The sequence below is a fragment of the Passer domesticus genome, chromosome 1 (assembly GCF_036417665.1).
Source record: "Passer domesticus isolate bPasDom1 chromosome 1, bPasDom1.hap1, whole genome shotgun sequence".
NCBI classification, from domain to species: Eukaryota; Metazoa; Chordata; class Aves; order Passeriformes; family Passeridae; genus Passer; species Passer domesticus.
This window is the reverse complement of record NC_087474.1, coordinates 111146774-111159799: the sequence shown is the minus strand read 5'-3', so window position 1 is coordinate 111159799 and position 13026 is coordinate 111146774. Positions and strand designations below refer to the sequence as shown.

The following is a 13026-nucleotide window of genomic DNA, read 5'->3' as shown; positions in this document are numbered from 1 at the left end:
TTCATTTGATATTTTGAGTGCACAACTTCTCTCCTCTCATCTCTGTAGGTGGTCCCACTGGCTGGTGACACTCTTTGTGATCTGGCCTAAAAATTCTGTATGCCAGGCTTGTCCAGTTTATACCAAAATTTTCACTAGTCAGCTGCATTGGCTGATACAGTGGTACCCTAACTCAAAATCAGGCACTTAGCTCCTTTTTTGTATTTAAATTGGCGATTGGAACCATTTTGTTTTTCCAGAGTCTTGTTATTTATATAGGTTTGATTTTTTGGATCAGATAAATTATGCAAAAGGACTAAATTTTCAGAATTGTCAAACAAACCATGTTATCTTTGGCTCCTGTTCGCTATCATATTTGGCAACAAATACATAAACTACTCTAACATTTGGTTCAGAAAATTGAGTAACTTCTTTAAATATTAACACAGTTTTTTAATAAAATTCAGTGGAATCTACAGCTGCAAGAAATTTTAAGGGGTTTGGATATTTACCAAAAAATAAAATGCTGCAAAAATGCTCTCTTTTTAAACATTTTTATGGTTTATATTTTGTAATTGAATAATTAAACCATATTTCATACATATGTCTACTGCAAGTGTTCCAATAGTTCTTTCCAAATGCCTGCTGTTTCATTACACAAAGCAGATGTTTTAAACACAACATTAGTTTGCAAGCAATCAGGGGCTTTGAAGAGAAATATCAGTTCATTCCTAAAACCAAACCCAGCTACACATACTCATTCTCAGTGACTGACTCACACATGTACAGGTTTTATTTCATTTTAATGTAAGTCTGTCCCATTATTATAGAAAATGTTGCATCAGTAATATACAGAACTACACAACATAAATTACCATATTTTTCAGTACAGAGAATAATTAGTAGTTTTGAGTTCCAGCCTGTCAGGTGTACACCAGGTTACATCTTATAAAGAAAGTGATGTCCCCAGTAAATGAAGTAATTTCACTATTAAAAAGAAGTTAATAAACCACAGATTCCATGTTGAACAAAAGCAGAAGTTTAGTACTCACTTTGCAAAGACAAGGCTCCGTGCATGGATCTTCATTGATGCTGCCAACCAGGCTGCAGTTACAACGCAGGCAGCTTGGGTAGCCCCGGTACCCAAATGCACAACGATCACATTTTTCTCCTGCATAACCTTCCCTGCACTGACACTGGCCTGGCCAAGTGCCTTGAATAGCAAAAGTAGAGGTAAAAAAAACCATCAAAGCAGGCAATAGGCTGGATTCAAGATGTCTCAGAGGGTACAAATAATTTAACATTCCTTTTTTATTACACTCCATGTCATATTCTGCAGATACTTGGCACAAGGTCTGTCTCACCATCTATTTTTCACATTTAAAGAATCAAATGCACAGAAATTGCAGCAAAATTAATTTTTTTCCAGCTGTAACAGCACTCACAAACAACTGGGTTAGATGTCAACACCTCACATTGTTTTACACAGCAGAAGCCCACAATCCCCTCAGGAGAACACATTCAGGGACCTGACATACCTTAAAATCATGAAGTTACACTATGCCTCAGCCTCACCTTCCCAAAGATTTACCAGTGTTTTGAAGCGGTATCTAAAAGGCAGCCATTCAAAGGTAGATAGTGTTCCCTCAACTTCCATGACCTCCAGCCAGATTTGTAGTTTAGGGAAAAGGCACTTGCTGTTTCCTTACCATGCTGAGAGTCAGAATGGTGCTCATCTTTAACACAGACAGAACTCAGAGAGCCAAACGGGTCACAGTCACAGGGATAGCAGGGGTGATCCTCATAGGGAGAAACCTGTAAAATAAAAGTTCACTGGCAAATTCTCAAATTACTAACTGGGAACAGTAAAATTACATCTGTTTCCTGTCTTCAATCACCAAAGATAAAACAAATAAAGACTGGAAAAATATAATATAGGGCAACAGATAAAGGGACTAGTTTAACTTTAGCAAGCAGAAGGATCACGGGATTGCAGTCTAGAAAAAGCTTAAATGTGGCAACAAAATTTGATCTTCAATAGCACAAAGATATACTAACTGCTAATGGCTGGAAGCTGAAGTCTGACACATTCAGCATAAACAGACATTTTTTTAAGGTAACAGAAATTAACCACTGTGAAGGTTTGCCAAAAGATATGGAAGTGTTTAAGACAAGAGTGGATGCTTTTTGCAAAGACATTCTGGTTCAAAGAGGAAGGAAATGAAAGAAATCCTTGGCTCTGTGTTCAATGGAAGGACAGCTTATCTATTAATAAAGACTCATTCTAACTTCATGATCTATAAATCTTTGAAATATATGGCAGTGCAAATCATATGGCAAGATTTTGTTTTTTGCAGGGAAAACTGTCCTTGGAGGTGCTTCAGCTCTAAAGCAAATCAGTAATGACCTCACATTTAATGGCTATGAGTTGATCTATGAGAAGTTGATCTATGAGAAGTCCTTTCTTCAATGCTTCTTACAGCAAATCTAAGACAATCTCTGATTCCAATTTACTTCTTTAGATGAGCTGCAACTGCTGTCTACCCATACTCCTATGGACTCACACTTGCTCTCTGCACCAATTTATGCCAGATTATAAAAGTATGGTTATTCCAAAATATGCATGAACCTACCAAAACAAGACCATGTGGAGTAGAAATTTAGTTCAGAATGTCTCACTATACAGAGAACTCTAACACTGAAGTTATATGTAATGTTAAGTTATATAAGTTCATATATTTAACTCTGTCAGCCACATCTTAATAAATGTCTTGTAGAGTTTATGCCCTTTTTCCAAAGAGTGACACTGGAAAGTACACTCAGAGCACAAGTTCTGCAACAATCATATCAAGAAGAGCATTTCTTGCAACCTCTTAGGAGTTAAAGATTTTGATCTTCAAGCCAGGTCCTTTTTAACACTGGTTGAAATAGGCTGATACAAGATGGTACACAATTTTGGAGGCAGTGAAACTTTAGTACATTGAACCTTTTTAGAGCTTTACCCACATGAGAAATGGATTTTTTATCAGACCATGTCCATTTCCACACTAGGATATCAAGTGTCATCTTATAAATTCCTTCTCCAGCATTTTGACTTGTCCTCCTATACAAGTGGACAAGTATTTTGTTTTTTTCTGAAAGTTTTGGCATTAAGTAATTTACAAAAAAAAACCCTCTAAAGTTCTTAGCCATTCTGCAACTAATAAAAAAACAATATATTAACCACAATTAGCTGAAATAGGCATGAGACCATTAGAATGGTATTTTCTAAAACATTAGAATGGTATTTTCTAAATCTTACTTTGTGTGGTCTAAAATATCCATCAGCACACTTTTCACAGTTGATCCCAGTAGTATGTTGAGTACAGTTTAAACACACACCACCTCCTATAAACTGGCCATGAATATCCATGCTCCTTTTCTGATCTGCAATACTCTGGTTGTAATAGCAATCTTCTGCTTTGTTATGACAGTTACATTCTGAGAAGGAATGGAAAAGAAATCAAGTCTTTTTCTTATTCACACTGTGTAACATTTCCTATAATACATTTTTCAAAGTTGAAAATGTAAGTAGAAGAGCCCACAAATTGACCTCAAAAGTGTGCTTTTCCCCTTTAACATGCCACAAGCTTCATCAAATATAATGCACTATATTTCTTAGCAAGTAAGCAAATTTCAAGACCACTATTATCATTTTTACAGCACTGTTTTTAGCAATATTCAAGACAATCTTGTCAGGGCTGTTGTCGACAGTGATGTATGCAATTAGCAGTAACTGTTCCTTCTTCTGTCCTCTGTATTACGGACGAAAACCTGCCTAATGCTTCTCTTGTTTGTATTATAAACAAAATCTGAGAAGTCAACAAAGAAGTACTTAAGTATAAATTTTATTTAGTTTAAAGTGACATTATGACTTGTGCAAAGGTTTCAACTTAAAACACTTCTTTTCCATCTGGAACTTTAAATTTTATCCAGTAGTTTCTTAATTGTCTGCAGCTTGTACTATGCATTAGTAATGTGAAGTAAGAAAATGCACCAACTAGCCCTAGCAACACATTCAGCCATACTGGCACAGCCTAAGTCAATCTATCAGACAATCTGAAGTGTAATCGGCCAATAAGGAGTTTCTTTCAAAACATTTGCTATCAGAGCAAAGTTCTTCATCTGACAAAATTTATGATCAATTGATGAAATTTGCACTTCAAGTAGCTAACAAAATGATTGATGCAAATGTGCTAGTTTCTACAGGAGTACAATAAATCCCAAGTCCCTTTGAAAAAGAGATTCTGGAAGCTGTACTACATGACAACTCCACTAGCCAAGAAGTCACACTGAACAGATTATTGAAAAACATCTGAACATATATGATTAGAAGTAGGTTCTCTACCTCTGAACAATGTCATGAAGACAGTTAATAGTTTGTGGCTTTTTCTGGGGAATTAGTACAGATCTGTATGAAAGCAACCTCAAACAAGTGAATAGTAAGACTTCATGAAACTACCTAAATGCCAATGCATACTTACTCTCACATTTGTTCCCAGCAGAAAGGGTTCCTGGTCTCCATGGTTTCTGGTGGTAGCCTGGACAGCACTTGTTACAGCTCTCTCCACATGTGTTGTGTTCACACTGGCACTGCAATCTCTAAGAATAAAAAATCCACTTTCTTGAAATATTTTTAATGGACAATTTAATCAATTTTGCCAAAAGTCTGTGCAGTATCAATCTTACTCCAAAAAATGGCATGACCCACAAATACCCCCCAAGTGGCACTGAACTGCTCTAGCATGGTACATCAACAACTAGCGAATAGCCTTTCCAGAACAGGAGGGTCAAATCTCCCGTGCTGCAAGACAGACTATGTCTTGTGCCCCTTGAATTGTTTAAATTCAATGCCAAAGGAGAAGAGTTTACTTCAAGAAGTTACACTACAAAACTCAGATATACTTGCTCTGAAAAAAAAAAAAGAAAGAAAAATATAGCAAATAATTTGTATGCATCATAGGACCTGTTTTAGCTTCCTCTTTCTCATTCTCCTTAGGATTTTTTTTTGTTATTTTAATTGGAAAAGTTGTTTTGCAAAAATAATGAGATTAAAAAATACCTTTGTGATTTCATCCAAAGGGCAGCTTCGAGCGTGGCCATAACAAATACACATGCCACCAACAGAGATGTCCTTTATTGAATAGTAGTACTACAAAAAAAAACAGAGGTGAGAAAGGTATGAATAAAAGACATTTACATGTGTTTACATTTCCCTGCCCTACTCTTCAAAATAAAATGCCAGCATTCAACTGCTCTGTGTAAATAAAATAAATACTTTAAAATATTTGCCATTTGGGGAAACCTTCCATTTCTGCGGTTTTTATTTTTCCCATGTTTTTCCCTATTGGTATGAAACACTAACTGACTTTTAACATTTTAGTATGTATGTAAAATTCCTCAGCTTTGAGAAAGACCACCAAATGTGACCTCAGCCAAAATGTACTTGCAAAGAAGCCATAAAGCATAAAAAAATTACAAGAAGCCATAAAGCATAAAAAAATTACCATACTTTAGAGTCAGTCTGGGGACTAAGCATATGCTTCTTTAAAATGGGAACTCTCCCTCCCTTAAAACCACTTTGCACACTCATTTCCAGAGCAGTTCTTTGCAACTGCTTTGTAGCCAGTGAAATATTCTATCCAAACTCTTAGCTGAAAACTTGCGGATACAGCAGAATACTACCCATTAATATTTCCAGGTGGTGAGCAGAAACAACATACATAAGGAAAGGATTTAATTTTCAAGGCAAAGAGGAGGCAGGAAATGACCATCTGGGTTCAGTTACAGCTGCAATATCAACATGGTTGGCCTGTTTGTATCCTGGGAAGTATGTACAACGGGGGAATGAAAAAGAAACTCTTTTTGAGGATACTTCTAAGGGAAGAGTTCAATGCTCTCAGACCTAGCAACCCTAATGTCAGCTGGTTCAGGAAGAGAGGTAGCCCTGGGTGGTCAGACATGCTGACTCCTGGACTGTTATTTCTTTGAAGGCTCTTGGAGTTGGAGCAAACTGTCTTCTTTGATTTCATACTTATTTTTTTATGGTCTTAAATTTCATATGTTCACTATTTTGGGAGGATTTTTAATGTTAGCAGCTTGAACTACAAAAATCATTCAGGGACTTAACATGAACAGTAAGTCTAAAACTACAAAGAAGGAAGTTCAGGCTGAGAAAGGAAGAGGTAAAGGCAGAATTTAATTTCACTGCATTCCCTACTACATCTCCTTATTTTCTCCTTATTTTCTGCCAGTGTACAGCTCACAGCAGCTGTGTGCAGCTTGGAGTTGAATGAGAGTCCAGTGATAATAAAATGCTACAGACAGAAACAAATAAAAAGAACACAGAAATAAAGGTGCTGTTGAACACTCAGAATCTGAATTGGCCATTTTTCAAGACTACATACAGGACACTAAACATAATTGGTATCAACAACCATAGTAAAGTCTTCAAAACCAGTAAAAACATCATCCAAAAAAGCTGTAAGTGGTTATCTTTGTTGCAGCTGTTTGCACAACAAAGTGAGACTCAAGGTGAGACATCAGGATTTGGGAAACCTGGCCAATATGTGTAGTTCTTCATGTAGTTCTTCATGTAAAACTGCACTTAGCTAGGTGGAGAAGTACTAAGCCCTGGATTGCACAACTGTGTGTGTTACAAAACCAGTGGCAATGCTTGGCCTTCAAATTCTTGTTTCCCAGTTGTATGTTTGTATGCTTCCATGTCAAACTTTTCTTTTTGGGGTGTATGTCTTGATATGCCAATACTATCAATAGATTTAATTATCAACCAGCCTGCTCTGTGGGAACATCTCGCCTCTCAGGCTGTGCATTTCCCTGTTTCCAGTAAGGCACAGCTGGAGCAGCTGTCCAATACTCTGTTCTTGCCGTCTCCATGCTAGCAATTCCTATTGACAGAAAATGCAAACCATCCTGATTTTACAGTTTACAATGCTGCAACTGAATGGACACCTTGAAAGTGCCCACCAATCCCTGACCAAATCCAAGTTCCTTCCTCCCTTCTGTGCTCAGCTGTCCAGGCAGCACAAGGATTGCCTGTATCAGAGTTGCCTGCAGATGTTTTTCATGAAAAAGACCTACAAAGAAAGGGAAGGAGGAAACACTTCTCATGCTCTCCTGTCCTCATCAGAAAGCCTACTTTCACAGAAAAACTTGAAGCCTCTGAAGTGTTAACCTATGAATTGTGGGTAAATTAAGATGGTCAAAATGGCAAGATACAAAACAGAAAGCTTTTTCCAGCACAAAAACTGTTGAGACTTCCAATGTCAAATTTATGTGAGGACCTGAAGAAGTCAGCCCAGGTGCTTGGGGCTCTGTTTCCACCATTTCAGTATCAAATCTGGAAATCAGTTAATGCTCTCGGAATTCTATACAAACATTTTATGTTAGTTTATGAGCTCTAAAACAATTGATTATAACAGCCTTTAAAACATGAAGAAAACTCTTACAAGACATGAAAATTCACAATAGCAATATTTTCAAATAATTATGTTTATGAACCATGGCACTGGGTACTGAAATCCATGAAACACCACAGAAAGTACTGCAGTGGTGTCAAGAGCAACCTCAAAGGACATCTCCACCAGCCAAATCATATTTTGTATTTTGATGATAAAGCATTATAAACACTGGTCCTAGCACAAATCACTCACACAAACATAAATTAAAACAAAAACTATATTGAAAAGCTTTTTTAAAAAGCTGTTTATGATGAGACATTGTTGTTAATGGTGTCAAAGGCAAGCCAAGAATTATTTAAAACCTATCAAAGCCACTCTGATGACAAGGATTAAGTACTTCTTCTCAAACATGTCAGAATAGTCTCTCATCAAGCTATACTGAATACCATTTATGAATAATCAGCTTACCCTTCTGGTAACAATGGGGTCTAGCTCCTTAGGATCATTATGGCTGAGAGTCATGAGGTCAGCATTCAGAGTTCTAATACGCTGCAGTCGCAGGCGAATGTATCGTGCAGAAGTAAATTCCAACAGCTTCTGTGAAGGATCATCAGCACTAGGCCTACCATTGATCAGTGATGTATGAATCTGGAAAGAAAGGCTGACTTAGTCACAAACGTTGTGATTCATTTACCACAACAAACATTAGTCTGAGAATCAAAACGACAGAACTTATCTTGTTTCCCAACAACTCAGGATGGTGACACTGTTGAACTACCTGGAGTTCTTTTTATTTCCCCATTGTCTATCTGCAGGTAAAATTCCTGCTGCCTGAGTCACACTGCTCTGAAACCACCATTATCAGCCCATCATAGTCCCAAGTCTCCTGGGCTTTTGTGGAGATAAAATAAGGAGATAAACCAAGCTACAGTATCAAGGTGAGTCCCTAGGTCCTGCAGTCTTCCCTCCTCTCCCTCATTGAGATAGAATATGTAATTCTGGCCATAAGCTCAATTTTGTCCTTACAGATTTCCCCTCTGTAAATAGAAAGATCGTATTACAAAGCATAATCTGGTCCACATTCTCAATCTGGGGTCATTAATCCTACACCTAGCAGTGACAGGGCTGCACAATCAGCAAGAAGTACTCAGTAATAAGACAATGCAGTGAGAAGCCCAACACAGATGACAACTGAAAGCAAGGGGCTGCCAACACAAACCCACTCATTTGACCTGCATCTTTCTTGCACAATTCCAGTTGGCCCCACTAAAATGACTTGTGGTATCAAACTGCACAACTTTTTCTGGCAACAGCTCCTTTCTTTTTTCTAAAGCTACTTAGGAACCCACAAGGATATAGTCCCCTATGATCACACAGTCCCTGCTCCATTTGATGTAAAAAAAAGAAAAAAAAAACCCTACCCTACATATAATGAACAAGTGTTCAACAGTTCACCTGGTGTCCATAACAAACAAAGAGTCAAGTTTTGGGCTTGTCAGCTGCATTTCAGACTGTATGACATATTCTCATTTATGAGGAGTAATTTTGTCTCAAAAACTAGTCTTGAATTTATAGTTTCAATTTTGACCTTTGTCCAGTACTGTCAAATTGTTCCCCTGAAAATATTCCTATGTAATAGATTCTTTTTATTATGATTGTTATTTTAAAAAAAAAAATCTTAATTATCTAATGAAGATAGGGGCTCCCTATAGAATAACTGTGTTATTTAAAAGACATACAAACAGACTTGTAATGGAAGTCACATTCCCAAAATTGTAATTCTGACATTTATTAATTACCACCATTCCTTCTTAATATTCTAACATAGCATGTTCAAAGATTTCTACTTTTCTGATAGCCCATCCATTTTTTCTACCACAGAATAATAGCCATAAAAACAAAAATGTTTCCCAGGTTTCATCCTGCAAATTAGCACCACCTCATATAATAATAATAATAATTCAGCTCCCATAGAAATACAGAGAATTCTTCTAGTCCATTTACTTTGCTAAAGCAGGATTTATTAGAGTTTTTTTATATGTTTGACCAATCCGTTTTCAAAGACTACTGTTGGTGCTGACTTTACAACCTTCCAAGGCAATGTACTTCAGGCCTTCCCAGCTTTAATGCTAGAAATGCTCCTAATCACTGAACCATGTTTGTCCTTGTTGCAATTTTGGAACTCTTCTTGGATCCTGTCACAGACACGCAGAAAATGTTTTTCCTCTTTGTACCCATGTTTTATGCAACTGAAGACTGAACGTGCCCATCACATCTCAGTCTGTTCTCTTAGGCAAATTGGTTGTGACATATTTATTCAGAAGTTATGTTTTCTGCTGGTAATTACAAGGCAGAATTGTTGGCCAAATATTCAAATATCACTGTTCTCCTTTTACTGAAAAAAATTTACACATATATACTCAGCTATAGACGAGCACAACTACAGCATGGGACACCACATCCTACTCTCATCTACTTTTCAGTACAGAGAATTTGCTGGGTTCACTGTAATCCTTTGATTTCCCCAGCAAAGAGAGCAGGACCCAACCATGGCACTGGAATTTATAACACACTGTATTTGCTTTTTATCACTTAGACACCAGACATTTAAAGATCCAGAAATGTCTGTCCCAACCAATTGGCCATGTGTCACATGCCATTTCATTCTACATCGTCTTTCCTGCCTAATATATACTCTCACTACTCAAAAGTAGTGCCTTCAAGTGATGAAACATAAATTATTACTCACATTTTTACTCTAAAGTTAAAAGCTTGAACAGTAGAAAATCTACTGTCTAGAAATTCTATGAGTAGAAATTCTATAACAACACACTTAAATCTTTACAGAGACTGTAGAGGAATCTTAGCAAGCAGAAAAAGGGAGAAACAGAAAGGATACTGACTAAGACACTAAAGAAGAAATACCATGATTGCCCTTGCACACTGCTACATTTGTCTAATATATTGCTTATATAAACTTATACATATTGATATTTCTATATAATGTAGTTTTGGCTTACCTGTCCTTCATAATTCAAGACCATTTTCAAATGACTGCAGCTTAAACCTTGCAATTAATCATGAGTCATGAACTGATTGTGTACATTGCCAGAAGCGGATTTCGAGCAGTATAAATCACACAAACAAGAGAACTTACAGTTAAGCAGCTATATCTCTTCAAACCTGAGAAATATCTAGCAGCCAAACTGGCAAATGACAGGTTTGGCAAAAAAATGTTATTAATGACATAGATATTTAGGTATGTGATTTCTTTAGCCTAACAGTTATTTCAAGTCAAGACACTCCAAGCTGATGGCAGAAAACTGGGACACTAGCAAATGCTGGATACAAGGCAGGCAGAGATCAGCTGGTTTGCAGGGCCATTCTTAAGTGCAACAGATTGGCCAGAATAAATTACAAAGCCCTAAATACATATATTTTCCATAGAGTTTAAAGATTCATTAATGCAGGTTGTGAGATATTCCATGCAGGCAATATTCCTGTCTGACAGACAATCCAGTTACAAAGGAGCAGCCTGTCCTTTGTGAATGACAGCTTTATGCATGTGTGTTTATCTGCTGGAGGGCAGGAAGGCTCCCCAGAGGGATCTGGACTGGCTGGATTGCTGGGCTGAGGCCAATTGGATGAAGTTCAACAAGGTCAAGTGCTGAGTCCTGCCCTTGGGTCACAACAGCCCCAGGCAGTGCTAGAGGCTGGGGCAGAGCAACTGGAAAGCTGCCCAGCAGAAAAGATTCTGGCAGTGCTGGTTGGCAGCCACTGAACCTGAGCCAGCTGTGCCCAGGTGGCCAAGAAGGCCAATGGCATCCTGGCCTGGATCAGCAACAGTGTGGCCAGCAGGACCAGGGCAGTGATTGTCCCCCCGTAGTCAGTACTGGTGAGGCTGCACCTCAAATCCTGTGTTCACTTCTGGGCCCCTCAGTCTGGGAAGGACACTGAGGTGCTGGAATGTGTCCAGAGAAGGGCAGCAGAGCTGGTGAAGGGTCTGGAGCACAAGTTCTCTGGGGAGCAGCTGAGGGAGCTGGGGGTGTTCAGCCTGGAGAAAAGGAGGCTCAGGGGTGATCTTATCACTCCCTAACCTGACAGGAGGCTGTAGCTAGATGGGGGTCAGCCTCTTCTCTCAGCCATCAAGTGACAGAACAAGAGGAAATAGCCTCAAATTGTGCAAGGGAGTTTTAGATGGGGAAACTAGGAAAGTTTTTGGCATAGAAAGGATTTTCAAGAATTGGAGAAGGCTGCTCAGGGAAGTGATAGAGTCACCATTCCTGGAGGGACATGAAGATGTGTCACTTTAAGAACACAGTTTAGGGGTGAAGTTGGCAGTGCTGAACTCATATAGTAGGACTCAATGACCTTAGTCCTTCTTAGTAGGACTAATAGTTGGAGTCAATGACCTTAAAAGTCTTTTCCAACCTACAAGATTCTGAGATTCTCCATAGAAGACAGAAATTTAATTGATCCAATTTTTGGTGTTATATTTTTCCATCACCACACTCAGGAAAAAAAAAGCAGTGTTTTGACAGTGTAGCCCAATTGACTATGTATACCATCAGGAAAGAAAGAATGAGAAAAAAATGCCACTAAATTGAATTTCTGGCACCCCTGGAGCTGGAGTTGTATGGCCTACTAAATGCACATTACGAGCAGCACTGACCTATACAGTCAATAAGGATTTTCTGGTTAATTGTGTGGAAAGACAGGTTTAGGTTTCTTTGTTCCATCTGATTTGTCAGTTTTATGTTGATTTTGTATTGATCACATTCTCATAACATTGCAGTAAACATTTTATTAAAGTAATTATAACGATACTGAATTTCACTGTTTTTTCTCTTGCTGTTAGTTTTAATTTCACGTGAATGACTACATACAGTCCCATCTTTTTTTTAACCAAGAAATGAAAACATATTGATTTCTATGAAGCTAGGAGTTACTAGCACTCTCCATGGGATAACACCACACTTATAATCATGGTCATATATTATAGCCTTCATGATGGAATAACCACTGGTTTTAATGTATCATTCATTGTGTGGCTATCTCTCCGTAATAAATTACACAAGTACCGTGAATAGAGTTTGTTAAAAGAAAGAACAATCAACAGCAAGACTGCACAACTCATAGCCCTTTTAATTATGCTGCATCCTTGAAACAATGCCAAGGCTTGTTTAGGAGTTCCAGCTGTGCCGAGCACGTCAACAGTGTTAGCTGCTTTATCTCACACAACCAGGTGTTCCTAACACAGGAGTTTTCTCTGCTAAATGAAAAAACTGGCAGAACACAGAGCCTCTGTTATAGTTTTTCGGGATAAAGGAGCTAATAATTCACAGCTAATTGCTACCATCAAATTATATGGAAAGAGAGAACAAAGAGTTTTGTTATGGGAACACACAGAACCAAAGACACATTTCATCCCAAGATTTAGAAGTTTGCTATCCTACATGATGTCAAGATAATGTTATTAAGAAATAATAACAGATGACCTGGTAGTGCTGAGGGTGATAATCTCTGCAACTGCAATTCAAATGTTTTTGAATCACTCCATGTTCTTAATCACAAACTGCAACTAGAA

At 37.9% G+C, this 13026-nt stretch overlaps 1 protein-coding gene across 2 annotated transcripts in view; it reads right to left on the bottom strand.

The window, feature by feature from the left end:
* LAMA1 (laminin subunit alpha 1) overlaps window positions 1-13026 on the bottom strand; it is a 98953-nt gene that overhangs the window by 57621 nt on the left and 28306 nt on the right. For both annotated transcript variants that reach the window (XM_064433997.1, XM_064434007.1), the window contains exons 5-10: window positions 7908-8087; window positions 5081-5170; window positions 4503-4620; window positions 3281-3459; window positions 1689-1794; window positions 1032-1192 (exon numbers count right to left, since the gene is read on the bottom strand). In XM_064433997.1, the coding sequence (XP_064290067.1) occupies window positions 1032-1192; window positions 1689-1794; window positions 3281-3459; window positions 4503-4620; window positions 5081-5170; window positions 7908-8087 (834 nt within the window). The remainder of the gene's footprint in view (window positions 1-1031; window positions 1193-1688; window positions 1795-3280; window positions 3460-4502; window positions 4621-5080; window positions 5171-7907; window positions 8088-13026) is intronic.